This window comes from Silurus meridionalis, chromosome 14, assembly GCF_014805685.1.
Source record: "Silurus meridionalis isolate SWU-2019-XX chromosome 14, ASM1480568v1, whole genome shotgun sequence".
NCBI classification, from domain to species: domain Eukaryota; kingdom Metazoa; phylum Chordata; class Actinopteri; order Siluriformes; family Siluridae; genus Silurus; species Silurus meridionalis.
This window is the reverse complement of record NC_060897.1, coordinates 17,112,554-17,130,880: the sequence shown is the minus strand read 5'-3', so window position 1 is coordinate 17,130,880 and position 18,327 is coordinate 17,112,554. Positions and strand designations below refer to the sequence as shown.

The window sequence follows — 18,327 nt, the reverse complement described above, 5'->3', positions numbered from 1 at the left end:
TGGCCATGTTAGTTGTTGGATTCTTACTGATTGTATGGGGTGGACAGGTGTCTTTATGCGGCTAACGACGTCAAACAGGTGCATCTAATTTAGGATAATAAATGTAGTGGAGGTGGACATTTTTAAGGCAGACTAACAGGTCTTTGAGGGTCAGAATGTGAGGAGAATAAGTATTACTGTATTACTTACTGAATAAGTAACACTGTTCAAATACTTATTCTCCTCATTGTATATATATATATGTATATATACACACACACAAACTGTAAATTTTAAATATATAAACTCTGTTGGTATGTCAAATAAGGAATTATATGATCACAAACACTTTTATTTCTTTTGACACTTGTAAATGTACATGGTGCTGCAGTTTTTATTTATTTATTTATAAGCATAAATTACACATTAAAACACCTGGGCAAATAATAATCTAAAGACAGTTATATTTTTAAGAAAGTTGGTTCTCAAAGGAAATGACTAAAATGCATTGAAAACCAAAAAGCCTACTAACAATTTTCAAGTGATCATTTCAGAAGATACATTCTGTTGATGTGGAAATAGAATTAAAAGCAGAAATACAATTAAAATCTTAGGAAAGAGTTAAAGTAAAAATGTACGAATATGTAAAATGTGCCCCTTTAAATTCTTCTAAACATGCAGCACAGTGATTTTCACTAAATAGAACATGACAAGAAAGATAAAAGTCCATCACAAGTCTACAAATAAAATCAACATCTATGAAAAAAGAATGTTGTTACCATGAGCTGATACACTCATTTTCTTTATAGACACTTTGTTTACAAAACGACAACCTTCTAGATTTCATACAAGCCTGCCAAAAACATTGAATGCCAGTGTGATTTTTTTTTTATCTCATCAACAATGCAGCTTCTATTGAATGTAGCAGTCTTTTACATTGTTTTTATATCAGCTACAATTCCCCCACCTCTCAGGATTACATACTTTCCTTTTTATACTGATAACGGTTAATGTAGCACCCAAATGATTAGTCAGTGATTAGTTTTTAATCAAAATATCATCATCTCTCATTTTTCAGTAAAAAAAAGGCTTAAAAATTATGATCTTATGGCATGCTGTTCAAATTCTGAAAAATTATGTTGCAGTAATCACACTTGTTTCCAATGATTCTATGCTACCAATATTGCCTGTTTTTTCTTAAGAGCTCTTTTTTTCTTTTAATTTCGCCTGTAGCGATTCTTGGGCTTTTCTCCACAGCCAGTGGCCTCACATGAGGACAGGCTAGGGTTCTTATTAGAGTGAATGCTGCTCAGGAGTCCTGGCAAATCAGTGGTAATGGCCTTTTCAATTTTATCCAGCAGGCAGCCACCTATATAAGAACACTGGGCAGAAAGCTGCTTGAAACCATTTATTGGATTGATGCCGAAAAAGTCACGGTATGCATCACGGTTTGGCAAGTCAAACTTGCTGACGTTAGTCTTGGCCAGGATAGACTTGAAAATATAGAATTTATCTGGGTCATCAACTATTTCCTTAAACACTAATTCAGGATCACTAAAGAAACTCATCTTCTCTTTAAATGTTTGGACATAGCGATCCACCAGCAGGGCATGGATTCGTACACGAATTCCATGTTGCCGAATGAAAGCAATCTTATTCTCTAAGCGATTTTCAATTACCTGGTTTAAGTCTTCCAAGAGAGAAATTTCCTCACGTTTGAAGAGTTCATGGCTGGTGTTGGGAGCATAGTCATAGGGCCAGAAGGAGCTGACGTACACACGTGGGGGCTCAGTTACATTGATAAGGGGTGCAAGGCTCCAAAACAAAGCACCATACACACGCATGAGATCTTGAGTAGCCAGGCTGTCAGCCTTGTTAAGGATGATGCGTATCTGTGACTCTCGACCTTTCAGTTGCTTGAAGAGCATCTCTAGCTCAAGGCCAACATCCAACTTGGTGGGGTCAAATACCACAAAGATGAGGTCAGCTCGGTCAATGAACCACTGGCACACATCATTAAAGGGATACCCTGTGGAGAAGGTAGTGTGGAACTGTTAAAATTATATATACAGTGGAACCCGGTTATGTCGATGTCCTAGGGGGTCGCCAAAAAGCATCGAGGTAACCGATGATCGAGATAAACGAAAATCAAAATGGCGGCAATATATTAACGTGCTTGAAATTTCTTTATATACATGATGTGCGTTAATAAATGAGAATGTGCATGCATGTGTTTTTGAAGGGGTTTTTTACACAACAGCGTTGCCGCGATTTGTTTGATGAAGGCATGCTATAAAATACATACAGTACATGTTTATCTGTCAGGAATCCACCTGCCACTCCCCCTTCGGCCCCCTTCAGCGTGTCAGGTGCTTTCTCGGCCGCTTTCTCTTAAGCTCCCGGCTTCAATCGCGCACATATGGGGCTCGTTTATCATCATCACCAGCTCCTATTTAAACTTCCACACTCTCACTGTCCGTTATTGTTGGTATATGTTGGTTCACGGCGGTCGTTGTTATCGCGCATGTGTATCCCGGTACGTGCCTTTACACCGGCACTCTCTCAACGGCTGCTCTTTTCTTCCCAAAGCGCACCGCGGATTCCCCCCGATCCTGCCGGTGTTCATTCTATGCTTTTGATAATCATCACACGTTCCGCGCCGCCAAGCGCGACTTTCGCCACCTGTTCATCGCATAACATTTAACAACAAAAGGCATATGTGCACTAACTAACAGCAGAGATTCACCAGTATACAATACAACACCTGTAGCAGCTGTAAGCCTTGATTTTTGCCACTTCCGCGAGTTCTTCTGCGGCTGCACCGAGATAACCGACATTAAATGGCAAATTTTTCCCCCCTTGTGCTCGAGATATTAGGGTTCGGCGACATAAAAAAAGTCGACATAACCGATTAAAAAATGCTTAGAAAAAGCAAGAATTTGGCGGTTCCACTTCAAAAACGTCGACTTAATAGGGTTGTCGTGGTAACCAAGGGCGAGATAACCGGGTTCCACTGATATATATATATATATCTCAACATGGTACAATGAGATTTAAAATTATATAATCATACTGATTAATTAACTCATACCTTTTGTTTTCATATAAAAAGGTGCAACTGGTACAGTATATAGAAGTTAAAATACTTAAAAATTGTTTATGGTTGCTACACTAGCAGAAATAATAACCCAGCCATTAGGGTTGCACAAGCCAGTACACTCTTAGTGCCAGTCCCAAGCCAGAATAAATGGGGAGGGTTGTATTAGGAAGGGCATCCAGCATAAAACATGTGCCAAGTCAAATATGCGGATCATGAATCAAAATTTCATACCGGATCAGTCGAGGCCCGGGTTACCAACGACCGCAACAAGTATGTTAGTCAACAAGTATCGATGAAAATTATGATACTGTTGGCCGAAGAAGGAGAAGGAGAGGTGCAGGAGAGTGGAGGTTAGGGTTGGTACTATGACTGGTAAAGGGAGAGAGTTAGCTGATAAGATGGAGTGAAGAAAGGTGGATATGTTGTGTGTTCAGGAGACCAAATGGAAAGGAAGTAAAGAACATTGGTGGTGGGTTTAAACTGTTTTTATCATGGCGTGGATGGAAAGAGAAATGGTGCAGGGGTTATCCTGAGGGAAGAGTACAGTAAGAGTGTAGTGGAGGTGAAGAGAGTTTCTGATAGGGTGATGAACGTGAAGCTGGAAGTTGAAGAACTGATGATAAATGTCATCAGTGCTTATGCATCACAAGTGTGTTGTGAGATGGAGGAGAAGAAAAGATTCTGGAGTGAGTTAGATGAAGTGGTTGAAAGAGTACCTAGGAAAAAAAGATTAGTGATTGGCTATGTTGGTGAAGGGGTTGGTGAAGGGATTAGAGGTGATGAGGAAGTAATGGGTAGGTTTGGCTTTAAATAGAGGAATGTGGAAGAGCAGATGGTGGTAGATTTTGCCTGTAGGATGGTTTTGGAGGTGAAGAAGAAAATGAGGAGTGTGAGAACTGAAAGAAGAATAATGTGGTGGCATCTGAAGGAGAAAGACTGTAGTGTAAGATTCAGGGAAGAGGTCAGACATGGACTGGTGAAGAGGTGCTGGATGATTGGTCAACTACTGCAGATGTGATAAGGGAGACTGGAAGGTAAAAAAGGTAAAAGGTAAAAACTGTGAAAGGTACTTGGTGTGACATTTGGAAATAGAAAGGAAGACAATGAGACGTGGATCAGCAGAGAGACAAGAAAGTAGACAGGAGTACAACAGCAGGTAAAGAGGGATTTGGCAAAAGCTAAGGAAAAGGTATATGAGGAGTTGAATGAGAAGTTGGACAGGAAGGAAGGAGATAAGGATTTGTACCGATTGGACAGGCAGGACGACCGAGCGGGGAAGAATGTGCTGCAAAATAAAGGATGGAGATGGAAGTTTGTTGACTAGTGAGGAGAGTGTGTTGAGAAGGTGGAGGGAGTATTTTGAGCTGCTGGTGAATGAGGAAAATGAGGGAGAGAGAATGTTGGATGGTGTGGAGATGGTGAAGCAGGAAGTGGATAGGATTAGTAAGGAGGAAGTGAGAGCAGCTATTAAGAGGATGAAGAGAGGAGAGATGCCAGTGGAATTTTTAACCAGATTGTTCAACAAAATTTTAGAAAATTAGAGTATGCCTGAGCAATGGAGTGTGCTGGTAACGGTTTTTAAGAATAAGAGAGATGTGCAGGCCTGCAGTAACTACAGGGGAATAAAGTTAATCAGTGAAGTTTAATCAGTGAAACCTTTGTGAAGTTATAGGAAAATGTAGTAGAAGCCAGACTGAGAGAAGAGGTGACCATCTGTGAGCAACAGTATGGTTTCATGCCAAGAAAGAGATCTATGGATGTAATATTTGCTTTGAGAATGTTAAAAGTGAAGTATAGGGAAGGTCAGAAGGAGTTGCATTGTGCATTTGTGGATCTAGAGAAAGCATTTGACAGGGTGCTGACAGAGGAGTTGTGGTATTATATGAGGAATTCCGGTGTGTCAGAGAAGTATGTGAGGTTGGTACAGGACATGTATGAGGACAGTGTGACAGCAGTGAAGTGTGCAGTAGGAACGACTGACTGGTTTAAGGTGGAGGTAGGATTGCATCAAGGATCGGCTCTAAGCCCTTCCCTTTTTGCAGTGGTGATGGACAGGTTAACAAAACAAGGTCAAACACTATGATGTTTGCAGATGATATTGTGATTTGTAATGAGAGTAGGGAGCAGGTTGAGAAGAGCCTGGAGAGGTGGAGGTACATGCTGGAGAGAAGGTGAATGAAAGTCAGCTGGAGTAAGACAGAAGTATACCCCATGTCCCTACATGTGTGAAAGAGAGGGAGGGCAGTGGAGTGAAAAAAATAAAAACACCTGGAGAGATCTCTAGACAAAAGTAAACTCCAGAACTCCACACAGAAAATCAACACAAGATTGAATCTGGTAACCTGGAGCTGCACCACCCACCACTTAACTTTTTTTGTTTGTTTATTTTTATTACTGTGAAATATGCTATAAGAATATAATTATACCCATGATCTATTGCAATCAATTCATGTGGTTACATGTAAAATGCTTTGAATACCTGTTTCTTTATAAACAAAAGTTCTTCATAAACTCTTCATAAAGATTACTTGTTATGATTTTACCTCTCTCTTGCTGTTTGCGATTCTCAATTATTCCTGGTGTATCCACAAATGTAACACGCTCCAGGAGCTTGTGGGGCATCTCAATGCCAATTAGCTTCTCCAAAAAATTCTGCCCAAATTTCTCCAGGGGAGAGAAGGAACGAGAGCTGTCAGCAGCCATCACAATGCCCTCTACAGAGCGAACTTTTTCACCATGCATGATCACGGTGAACTCAGAGGTAGTGGGCTCAGCTCCTGTAGAACAATAACAAGATATAGAATGTAATGAGGGATAAGAAGGGGCTTCATCTAGCCTGCCCAGGGGATAGTACATGGGTTCTGTCCCTAGCTGTCGCAAATAATGTCCCTAGCTGTAGCCATCATGCAAGAATTATGTGCACTGTTACATTTAGTTTGGAGAAATTTGGAGAAAGAATGAGATAGTATTTGATATAAGCTAAATACAAAAGATCATTATAATAAAGAACCTAAATTCAAGTGATGTTGTATGTTCTCATTCTCAGCATTTTCACCAAAAGTGGAAAAGCCTCAAACGTAGCCATGCTATCAACTGTACAGTGTGTTCTCATGCTGTATTATACTGCCAATTCCTAGATGAAATCATGTAGACTGAATATAACTGAAATGTGGCTACATGGGCTACATGGGTAGATATGAATGTTATTAAAACATTAGTTGACATAATGGTTGACTGGTCTTTTGTTAATAACATGAAGAGTATAATATTACAAGTAATGGATAGGAATTTACCTGTGTATAACTGATAAGGGGTGTCTTGAAGCCCCAGCAAGTAATTAATCATAGAGGATTTCCCTACACTCCAGGGGCCAAGAAACAGAACCATGGGTTTGGAGGTGATCTCTCCATCTGCAGTATGACAGAAGTAGATTAAAAAAATAAAAATGATCAGCACTTCTTACATATACAAACCTCTTTAACTCAAATAAATGTATCAAATGTAAAACATATATACCTTACTGACTCTTAATTGACAACTAACCCCAAATTAAAATATCTGTGCACATAAATCAGGTTATATGCACGGAGCGAAAAGTGGCACACATGACCTCATTTTATGATTACTCCAATGCATTAGCAGTGGTGTTCATTTACCATTTAGCAGTAAACATTTTGTATGTCCTCTGCTATGTTCATCTGTCAGGATTAGATTAAATTAATCTCTAGTCACTAATACAACATTTAAAACACACTAAAATAGCAAAGCATCATTAGAGCAAAACAGAAGACATATGCCTTTTTTGGTTACAAGCTATAGTTAGACTTTGTTTTATTATTAAAAAATTCAGTCAATCAATTTCCTTTTGTATTACAAAATACTACTGCACAAAAAAAGTAATTTACTGCCAGAAGGTTATGTCCAGTTAGTTAGTTAGTCCACCAGACAAGAACATATAAGAACAAGAACAAAATAGAGTGGACTCAGTAAGTGGGGTGGACTAACTTAATAGACATAACCTTCTGCCAGTATATTATTCTTCAAAAGTCACAATTCGTAAAGTTCGCTTCTTTTTATAATTATAGACATTTCTTAGGGCCCATGCAAAAAAATTAAAAATAAGGAATCAAAAAAACTAAAAATTAATCAAGGTATTGCAATGGCTTAATCAAAGTCCAAACCGCATCTTATTGAAATGCTGTGGCATGACATTGAGAGAGCTGTGCATAAAAACTGCCCACAAAACTCAAAGAACTAAAGCAATGTTGTGAAATAGAGTGAGCAATAATTCATCCAAAACAATGTGAGAGACTGATAAAGTCATACACAACATTTCTTCAGGTTATTGCTGGTAAAGGTGGTCCTACAAGCTATCAAATCATGGGTTTACTTAGTTTTTCACACATAGCTTCCCCATTTTAGCTTTATGTGTTGTTCATTTGAGGTTGTATTTGTCTTATTCTAAGACCTAATAAGGACCAGATGAATTTTTATTATTATTTATATATATATATATATATATATATATATATATATATATATATATATATATATATATATATATATATATATATATATATATATAGTCCCTGGTGGTCTAGTGGTTAGGATGCGGCACGCTCACCTAGGTTCGATCCCCGGTCAGGGAACCAACCACAACCAACCCTAGCAACTCTTAGTGCCGGTCCCAAGCCCGGATAAATGGGAAGGGTTGCGTTAGGAAGGGCATCCAGTGTAAAAACGTGCCAAATCAAACATGCGGATGATCTGCTGTGGCGACCCCTAATGGGAGAAGCCAAAAAAAAGTTTTATATATATGTATATGTATGTACCACTGAATTCTACAAACATTTATATTTTTAACATAAATAAGACGCACCTGTCTATAAGCCGCAGGTGTCTACACTGAAACTAATGCACTTTACACAGGCTTTAACGAAAGACACTAAATGTAATATGTTCGCTTCTATTAGGAGCATAGCGATATTTTGGGAATAGCCTGCCACTGCATTCTTCGGGTATTACTGCGTGTGTTTAAGACTGAGGATTATGTCCTTATTATTTTCTGATGCTCATTTCTATGTTTCTTTGACTAACCCATAACACTGTTGCCAAGAAAAATAAAAAAGCACGAGTTTTGGAAACCTGTCTGTGCTTATATGATTTCTGTTGCAACTGGAGTTAGCGAGATCTCCCTTGACCCAGACTCAACGCGTTACAACGGCTTGTATCTAAACAGTAGCCGACCAAGAAAGTCATTGTTCACTGTCTTCCTCCTTCCTTTCACAACTATTTCTCTCGAGAGTTTATCTTTTGGTATCGTGCGTTTAAAAATCACCCGGTGGAAGCTTTTCTCCCGATGCCGTGGAGCTCAGAACACAGGTGAGGTGCGTGTTTTCGTTTCTTCATTGGTCTAATGTTATGGGGCTCAGTTTTTTGGCTTTTTTTGTGAAACCCCTGAAAAACCCAGGAAAAATTCATAAATTAGCCGCTTCGTTGTTTAAGTCGCGGGGTTCAAAACGTAGGAAAAAAGTAGCCGCTTATAGTCTGAAAAATACGGTATATATATTGTGTATATACACAGTTATAGCAGAGAGGGTCCTGTCAGAAAAAGATTGGAACATATTATATACTATATATATGTTTCCACAAAAATTAGGCCACAATAATAAGGCCTATTAGAATTAGGATAGAGGACACAATTATTATTTTTAGAGTAAATTTAAAAAATATAATAATCCATCTAATGTCATTTTGTTTTCTGTTGTAGTCAGTGTACGTTTATTATAATGTTGGGCAAACATTATGCCACAATTAACATAAGAAATAATTAGCCTTTAACAGCCTTGACATGGCACATTCTTTAAATCTATAATCAACACAATTTATGACATTTGAGAGGACAATGAAAGCCCAGTGTCGCAAATCTTTGCACTTAACAATGAATAATAACATGCCATATGTCCACACTTTGGTACCCAGAAGGCCTTGGAAAGTATCATTAATTTATTACTATAACATTCATACAGGATGAATGGCTGCAGCCAGTACTAGCAAGGGGTCAGATGCTCAGGCAGGGGCCATGCAGCAGAATGCCCCATTATACCCACCTGTCGCTGAATCTCCCAGGGTACGTCCTGGATAAGCTGTTTATTGAAAGCAGGGTAGGTAAGCAAGAGGACAAAAAGAGCAACATAGGAAAAATCAAGTGTAGTGCAGTGAAAATGCAATTGGAATTAACAGAATAGTTAGGAAAGGAAGAAGAATATTAAATTAATTAAAGAAAAAAGAAGGTGCATTGTATGGAGATCATGAATCACAGATGGATTGTCTCAAGTTGCTGCAGATTCTATAGGTTGCATCATCATGAACAAGTTGCTGAATGGTTTCAACATTTTAAGGGGTTAAGCTTGTTAAAGGTCTTTCTGATCTCTCAACGTCTTACAGTAATGTCCTTCCACTTTTGAAACATTAGGGCCACTCAAAACACCTCAAACAACTCATTGCAGCATTGCCGTATACTTGCCGAATCATGTCAAACATCTCTGTATCCCAGTTTTTATGTTTGCTCTTTGTTCTAACTTGTTAACACTGGTAACAATTGATAACGTGTTCAGAATAGCACCAGTTGCACAGCTCCTGATGTACACACGACATGAAGGTCAGTGCTCCCTATGACTGTGTGTGCAGCTTTTTGCTGTTGGCGTGTTACAAAACTAGTCTTAAAACTTTTTAATACTACATCATAACAATTATTTGCAGAATTTGGTGTTTTATAGGGAATACTATAATTTCAATCACTTCACAAGAAGCCTGATCAGATTGGACCTAAATAACTACATGAAGTTATCATTTGAATGGACACTGATGATGTTATGAATGATGGAGTTCAAATACATGATAAAAACAATAATTTTGACACCCAGTAGACAGAGATGAGACCAACCACCAGGCCAGTGATGTACCTGAGATTTCATGTTGTCTGAGCTCATTGTATTTGTAGGCATGCTCCATAGGCCTTATAGAATTGTGGTAGATCATTCTCAGTTTCTGCAAAGCAGCTAGAAGAAATTACAAAGAGAACAGAAATTAAGAAAAGAAAAAAAAACAATAAATAAATAATGCAGTCTGAGGGCTGGATATTAGCAGGAAAGTAACCAAAGTACTTTTGTGACTGCCAAATGGAATGATGCCTTGCAATTTGTTAGTAGTCGTTTGTACATATGAGGATTATTTATAACTTCTACAGGTGTCATCATTTAACTCAAATAAGAGTTTGATGGTCTTTTTGGTGTTTAAAGTAGTCACTAATATGCAACCCAGGAGCCTTCCTCTCACCTGCATAGTTTCCTGCATTGTCCTCTGCTGCCAATCTTAATGTCTCATCAATGTGAGATCTGTCTCTCAGTACAGAATCCAATACCTCCTCTTCTTCTGCTGAAGACACAACAATGAATTATTTAGAACAACACATGAAACCTATATCTAGGAAGCTGTACATTTTTCCCAGTCACAAGACCCAGGGCATATCAGTCAAAAAAACTGTATGCATGATCATTTACTGGTTGTCTTAATTACCAATACTTTTAATTCCTGATCTGGACAATAATCATATTCTCATAACTATGAGAGGTTAAGTAGAACAGGATGTCTTGCACAACCAAGGTGACATAAGACCCACCCAATACTGCAATGACTCATACAGAACATATATTTAGTCCCTGCAAATCCAAAAATAAAACCAATCAGTGTCACAAAGTAGCCATGCTGCTCTATTCTCTGGACTGTGGATATGAATATGGGGACTCCCTAGTTTCATAACAGCCCCCAAACCACTAGGACAGCTTCTTTCCCAAATACAGTGAAGAAAGATAATAGCAGTCAGTCCACTGCCTTTCGCCTGTATCTAAATATATTCAGCAACAAGGACTCATCAGCCTTTTAAGAATGCCTGTATGTTACTACAAACATGGAAGGCTTACGGTCACTGTAAAATTTGTCTGGAATCATGTTTCACACTGGTATTATGTACAGGGCTAAATATGGGGTTAACTGTTCGGTCCTCCCAGTTCACACTTCCACGTTTGGAGAACTGTGCTATCTTTGTTCGGGCTGGTTGGTGGTTACATTTCCCTACATAGTACATGGAGTCATTAAAAATATTTATTATTTAATTTCATAATTAAAATGCACAGTTGTGTGCTTTGAATTTCTTTTAAATAATAATTTTCTTTACGCAATATTTTGGAAATATTCATACATCATACAATATTCATACTATATAAATAATAGACTACTATATAATACAAGACATACTATATAATACATGTCATGTACAGTGTATAAGCTTAGGCTTTGCAACAGCCGAACCACATATAGGTATAAGTAAAATAAACTGGTGTTTATTTTGTAAAAGTGAAAGTTTTCATTATCACATGATTAAATAAATATAAAAAAAAATTTTGTTTTGTTTTTTTAATTTGAAAGTTTGCACAAGCAATGATGAGTGGTTCAAATCTTTTTTGCATTGTTTAGGTAGCAGATCTTGGCCATTGAAGATAATTTCAAAAATAGACCAAACAAGCAAGACAATATCCCTGTGCACAAAGACATAGTTCGTCAAAGGACAATGAAAGAACTCAAGTGGCCCGCACAGAGCCCTACTTAGTTTTTGTTAGCATAAACCATGAGTAGGGAACATGAGCATGAATTTCACTGGCAGAAAAGCATTTTGAAAATCAAATGGCATACCCCACCCACCCACACAAGCACAAACACACACACGCACAGATTTTGGATCTTGAAAGTAAATTGAAGTTACCAATTCAATTACCTTGCACCAGTTTTTACTGCAAACAACTAAGATTGCATTAATATGTCAAATGTTGAGATACGCTTCCTTAATAAACCTCTCACTTGGAGAATTAGTCCTAACATTTTCCAAAGTGGAAAAAAGACCCACTACGTGTGGCTCTTTGATCCTGTACAGGTAGCTCACCAGATCTGACAGACATACAGATGTAGCAGCAAAGCAGATTGTATGTACAAGAAAAAACTGAACTTCTCAATGATAATGTTCTTTAGCACCAGCTGTGGAAATCAGTAAGAAGTAGAAAGAATCAAGTCCCAATCCTAAATTGGCTTGTATTGGTAATGAAACAGATAAAGTTACAGATAAAGGAGGTGGACCAGTTCTTATTTGTTCCAACAACCCTGAGGCTTGGGCCCAGTATTTCTAAGGCCATGAATTGGTGGGGGTTTTCTTTTTATTGGACACTGATGTTTGTCAGTTTGTCTTCTTGATGGAAATTGTATTTATTGAATTCACTTACCATCCAAAACATCTGTTTCTATTTCTGTCTGAATTACAAAATAAAAATGTGAGGCAGCAAGCTACTGTTAGGCCTTTAGGCAGACAGGATAAAACATTATTTTCCCAACAGAACATAACACAAAGTCATTCAATCACCTTAATAAATAAATAAATAAATAGTGTTACAGTTTAGGAACCTTTAAGTTGGGTTACACATACTCATGTGGACCAAAACCCTCACATCAACTATCAGGGTGGCACTAAATCATAATTATTGTTTTGGTCAGCAACCAATTCAGTAAATGTGTTCTCACTTAGCAAACCTGTGCCAAACAATTGGAATATTTACAAGGAGGTGGGTAAATAATAGCCAGATTAAAAAAAAAATCGCTTGTCTACATTGATAATCAGTGTTCAAACAAAAGTGTTGAGGCCAAGCCCATTTTTTCTGACAAAGATATTGCTGCTAAAGTGTATTAGAAAACTCATCAAACCTGTCATTCAGCTCTTCCTTTCTGTGTCCAGGAAGGGCTGTAGTGAGTACTATCTGGAATTGAATGGCAGCTGAGAGGTCACTGATCAGCTGTTTGTATGCTTTGGAGAACACCATAAAGGGGCTCAGTGTCTAAAGATAGGTTGCATAAACTAAGTGCTTAAGCAAGTATACTTAATTGCAGATCAGGAGGTGCCTTCTCTCGTTAAATTACATTTAATACAAACAATAGCTACATTTAAAACATAACTAAGATGACTGTGAATTACAGACACATATCACTGCTTGAGATATATACTGTATATATATTTCAGGTCACTGAGCATTTATTAACATTGATTGAGTAATTAAGCTTGAGTGATTCTTGTTTCCAATTGAAAAGAAAAACTCAGCTTGAGGAATTTGTAATCTTAATAGATTTAAAATATCAGTATCAGATTTGTATGCATTTTATTTTTTATCCTCATTTAAGAGATTTGTAATGACTTATGTCCAAATACTGGAAAACCACTTTGGACACGAAGGCTAAAAAAAAAAAATCAGTTTTAAGTTCACTTTGCTACTGGTACACAGCAAAGAAATAGAACACACTAACAGCCTATATAGTAAGCTGTAGACCCCAATAGTAAGCTGTAGAACACTATCTCACAAAAGTGAGCAGACCCCTCACATTTCAGCAGCCATTTTAGTATATCTTCTCAAGGGACAATACTAAAGAAATTAAACTTGTATATAATTTAGAGTAGTTAATGTGCAGCTTGTATAGCAGTACAGATTTACTGTCCTCTAAAATCAACCCAACATTATTGCCTATGTAATAACGACTGTATTTCACTTAACCATGCAAAGCCACAAAAATTCTATTCATCATGTTTATGTTTTTGTCTGCTTGACAGGACCATACTTTTAAACATACCAAATTTGTGTATCTTGTATTAGAGCAATAAATATTTGGTGCTTTTGGTACAATTCTCTTATACTGACCACTAGATGCACAACATGGCACCACATGGCAAAGAACTCTTTTGAGTATTAGAATTGTTGCTCTTTACAAAGATGACCTAGGCTATAAGAAGATCTGTAACACAGTGAAACTGTTGCAGTACAGTGGCCAGAGACATACAAGTTTTTAAAGATGAGTTCCACTCGGGACAGGCATTGCAAGGATCAATCAAAGAAGTTAAGTTATCATGCTGTGCGTCAGGTGCAAAAGCTGTTTCAAATAAACAGATGCATGAGTGCTGCCAGCATTGCTTTAGCAGTTGCAGAAGTCAAAGGTTCACTTGTCAGTGCTCAGACCATACTGCAACAAGTCAGGTGGCAAGGTTGTTGTCTCAGAAGGAAACCTCTTCTGAAGCTGGTTTACAATAAAGCCCGCAAACAGTTTGCTGAAGACAACCTGTCCAAGAGCATGAATTACTGGACCCATGTCCTGTGGTCTGATGAGATAAACTTGTTTGGCTCAGATGGTGTCCAGCATGTGTGGTGACGCCCTGGTGAGGAGCACCAGGAAAATTGTGTGTTTCCTACAGTCGAAGCATCATGCTCTGGGGCTGCATGAATGCTGCTGGTACTGGGGAGCTGCAGTTCATTAAGGGAAAAATCTATGTACATGTTGGAATCTATCTGCTCAGTGTCATGTCATTATATGTGTGGAAGAGGATCCCAGCAACAACCTGTGCAGCTCTGGTGAATTTCATGCCCAGGAGATTAAGGGAGTGTTAGATAACAATAATGCTCACACAAAATATTGACACTTTGGACACAGTTTTGGCATGCTTACACAGCAACCCTTCTAATTCTCAAATCCTCAGAAAGTTCCCATGTTGAACATCTAGTGGTCAGTATAAGAGAATTGCACTCAAAACGCCAAATATTGCTCTAACACAAGATACACAAATTAATTTGGTCACTTAGGATGTACTCATTTTTGTTGGCAGCTATTTAGAAGCTTTATGTTGAGTTATTTTCAGTGGACAGCAAATCTGTAGTACTGTACAAGCTGCACACCGACTACTCCCCAGTTGATCTTTTTGCATCAAATTGCATTTACCACATAAATAAATTGTCTCTCGCAGATAGCACGATACACCAAAAAAAACATTTATGTTTCATGTTTTATGTTGAAATAATGTAATTTATCAATAAAAATATAATTATTCATTATTAAATTAAGTAAAATGTTAAAATAGTACAGTACAGAAAGTAAAGAATGCGGGACGTGTATCTTTTACTTGCATAGGCTATGCTACTACTGAACTATATACTGTACAGTAAATGTACTCAATATGAACTATGATAGTGTACTGTATTTCTACGAATTTACACAAAATTCATCTCACTATATTCTTGCAAATGTTTTCTGTGACTTTAAAGTGTGTGGGAGGATAATTTACATCTTAAAAAATAAAAAAAGCATTTTTGGGGTAGCGTCCGTTTATTGCGGATTTTTTCGTATATATTGCTGGGGGTTATGGAACGTAACCACTGTGATAAATAGGGGATTACTTTATATCCAATTTTTATTTCTATATTATTGTCCATTGAGAACATATATTAAAATGGTTGTTGAAATGTGAGGGGTGTACTCACTTTTGTGAGATACTGTATACTCATACTGTAGACCTTCCAATATGCAAATGATGTTAATCCACATGTCATTCATGTAATCTGCATTCTTGCAAAATGATGCAAAGACATAGAATACAATGTGATACCACTACAAAATTGCGACCATATATTGAATTTTTCAGGGTTTGCTAAATAATAGTTACCAATACCATATTGACATAATTCTTTAGAATATTTAATGCACTTGCTTTGAATTTCTCGAACATCTATAATTATTTTCCCTTTAAACATCTGTAAATTGCTTATAAACAACACTTTTTATCATATAGCTTTTTCTAAATATTACAAATATGCGCCATTTTAAAACTATTAATATAAACATAAAGTTGCCCCCCTTATGTATTCTAATAGTCTACACTTTTAAGTCTATCCCTACATTAGATCTATATTTAAGCTATCAAGATTTGTGCTCATTCAGTCAGAAAAGCATTTGTAAGGATGTGCACTGACATCAAGTGAGAAGTTATTCTGTGCAGTCAAAATTCCAATGCACCCCAAAGATGTTTGTATTTTCAGATTCATGTAATAAGTCCATGTTTAATGTGTTCAACATTCTGGGTTATGTCTGTAGCATGTAAATAAAACTAAGAGAGAATAGATCTAAAACTGTTGGTCTGTTTTGGTGACCTCTTGTATGTCACACCTTTTAAGTTCAACATGAAAATCAGAGGCAGGAAATGAAGCAAATTGATTTCATGCTTATTAGAAGCTAGAGAAAAGTTTATAGAATTAACACTATTTCAGGACTAAATAAATAATCGTGAGTTTGGTTCCAGTCATTTATTGCCAGGAGCAATATTTTAAAAAATTTGATTTTGCACCTGGTATAGGTGCTCACAGTTCTACAAGGTTAAATTTTTTATGCTAAATAATTAAAAAGTTAAACAAATATTTGATGCTGAGTCTTTGGGTCTAGAAAAAATAGACTCTCAGCATAAATATATATTTTACAAGCTTGTTTGGATTTATGCAAACAAGTGAGGTCTTACAAAAACACAGCAATAATATAAACCAGGATGAGAGTCCAGAAAACTGACCATTACTAAAAAATGTTACAATATTTTCCATATGCATCTGTTGAAATACAACCCTTCATGGGCAGCTGCCAGGAATACATTTTGATTGTGACAGTGCAGGGTGACAGCAGCTGTGTTGTGTGTAAATTGGGGAGTGTGAGGTAAGGAAAAAGTGTAAGAGAGGGAGAAGAGAGGTAAGTAAAATGAAAGGGGACAGGGGGTAGGAGGACAGAGATCTATATTGGAAGGCATCCATTTACCGGACATTTTCCAATCTTAGAAATCTGATGGGAGCCTGGGTGCGAGAGACCCAAGGAGACAAAGAGGTAAAACCTCCTGTGAGTTAATGTTAAGTTAATGTTAACCAACCTGAGTTGAAGTAATTCAACAAACTCCTCTAACATATCTTACAACAAAAGAAAATGTATTTTAAATAAAAGTAGTTAACTGAAAAAATTCTGAAAGTAATGTCAGAACTATTGGCTATAAATCCATTGAACCACTTACACAGTTTTTTATTATTTTGTGGTGGCAAAAAAAACAAAAAACAAGGAAAACAAATAGGCAGAACTGTCACGTGGATAAACTACTTTTCCTAGACTTCCAGCTTGCCAAGCTCTAGGCCTTTCCATCAGCTGGTGCCATGCCTCAAGGCAGCTGACACACAATGCATGCACTCAAGCCATACCACAATACACTTTTTCAGCATGAGGGATTTCAGTCCTATGTACTGCTTTAAAAAAGTGTAGAACTATAGCCAGAACTTTAAAACTAAAAACTATAGCTATATATAACTATATATTTTTTGAGCAACCACTTAAAAAATATTATATGGACTAAAGTTTCTTGATTTTAGCTATTTAATGTCCCTGATAAGCCAGGGCTAACAATTGACACACATTGCACTCTATTATATAGATTATTATATAAATAACACTCTATTATATACAATTTTTAATACTAAGAATTCAAAAACCATGAATGTGTTTATCAGCTTTATAAATGTATTGAGGTTACACTATTTATTAGACACTGAACCAGTAGGTTTCATTGCATGCATTCAGCAGAAAAAAATGCTATATCAAATAGAAACATCTGCACTGAAATATCTTTTGGTCTTTTCTGAAATATATGCTAAAATTATACAAAGTTTGAATAATCTAACATATTCAGGAATAAAGAAAGAACAAAACTTAAAATGTTGAGCTGTTTACCTGTTGTGGCCAGGGTCAGTAGGAAGACAAAATACCAGATCAAAACTAAGACCTTCATGTTTGCTGCCAGGAGAACTGTGTTAACGTAGGCAACTATATATATATATTATCTTCAGAAGGTCAAGGGGCACACAGCAGCGAGGCTGTCACTCAGACTGCTGGGTGGAGCATGTTTGTGTCACAGTGAGCATGGGGGTTGTTACAGGCATCGCTGCAGAATGGCATGCCAATGAGGACTGTATGCACTAAAGCAGCTGAATGTCTGTTTTAGTCATTATATCTGTAATGCTAAATTAGAAGTTTACAGCTGCCTATAACCTCTTTATTCAAGGGGCACATATTACATTTGTTTTCTTCAAAAGCAGGTTACATGGTTAAATCATCTGAGCTCTATTATTAAAACATCACCATTACACAAGGTAGGTCTGGCAAAGTTATCAGAGAAACTTGTCAATGGTCCAAATCTACTTTTACATTCAGAAAGTATTTAAACTACCTTTTTTCCCCCAAATTTGTTATGTTGCAGCCTTATACCACAATTGTTTTTCTCATTAATCTACCCTTAGTACCCTATTATGACA

The 18,327-nt window shown here is 37.1% G+C and overlaps 1 protein-coding gene across 4 annotated transcripts; it reads right to left on the bottom strand.

The window, feature by feature from the left end:
- Window positions 1-346: 346 nt before the first annotated feature.
- Window positions 347-17,870, bottom strand: srl (sarcalumenin). Of its 4 annotated transcripts, none has more exons than XM_046866324.1 (7): window positions 17,747-17,870; window positions 10,418-10,513; window positions 10,045-10,140; window positions 9,190-9,225; window positions 6,373-6,489; window positions 5,623-5,856; window positions 347-2,008 (listed from the first exon to the last, which is right to left on the bottom strand). In XM_046866324.1, the coding sequence occupies exons 1-7, from the start codon at window positions 17,802-17,804 to the stop codon at window positions 1,197-1,199; spliced, it is 1,449 nt and encodes a 482-aa protein (XP_046722280.1). In that variant the 5' UTR covers window positions 17,805-17,870; the 3' UTR covers window positions 347-1,196. The 4 variants fall into 4 exon arrangements, with proteins under 4 accessions (XP_046722280.1, XP_046722279.1, XP_046722281.1 ...); XM_046866323.1 differs by having other exon boundaries at window positions 348-2,008; window positions 10,418-10,516; XM_046866325.1 differs by lacking the exon at window positions 9,190-9,225 and having other exon boundaries at window positions 348-2,008; window positions 10,418-10,516.
- Between the last annotated feature and the right edge of the window lie 457 nt (window positions 17,871-18,327).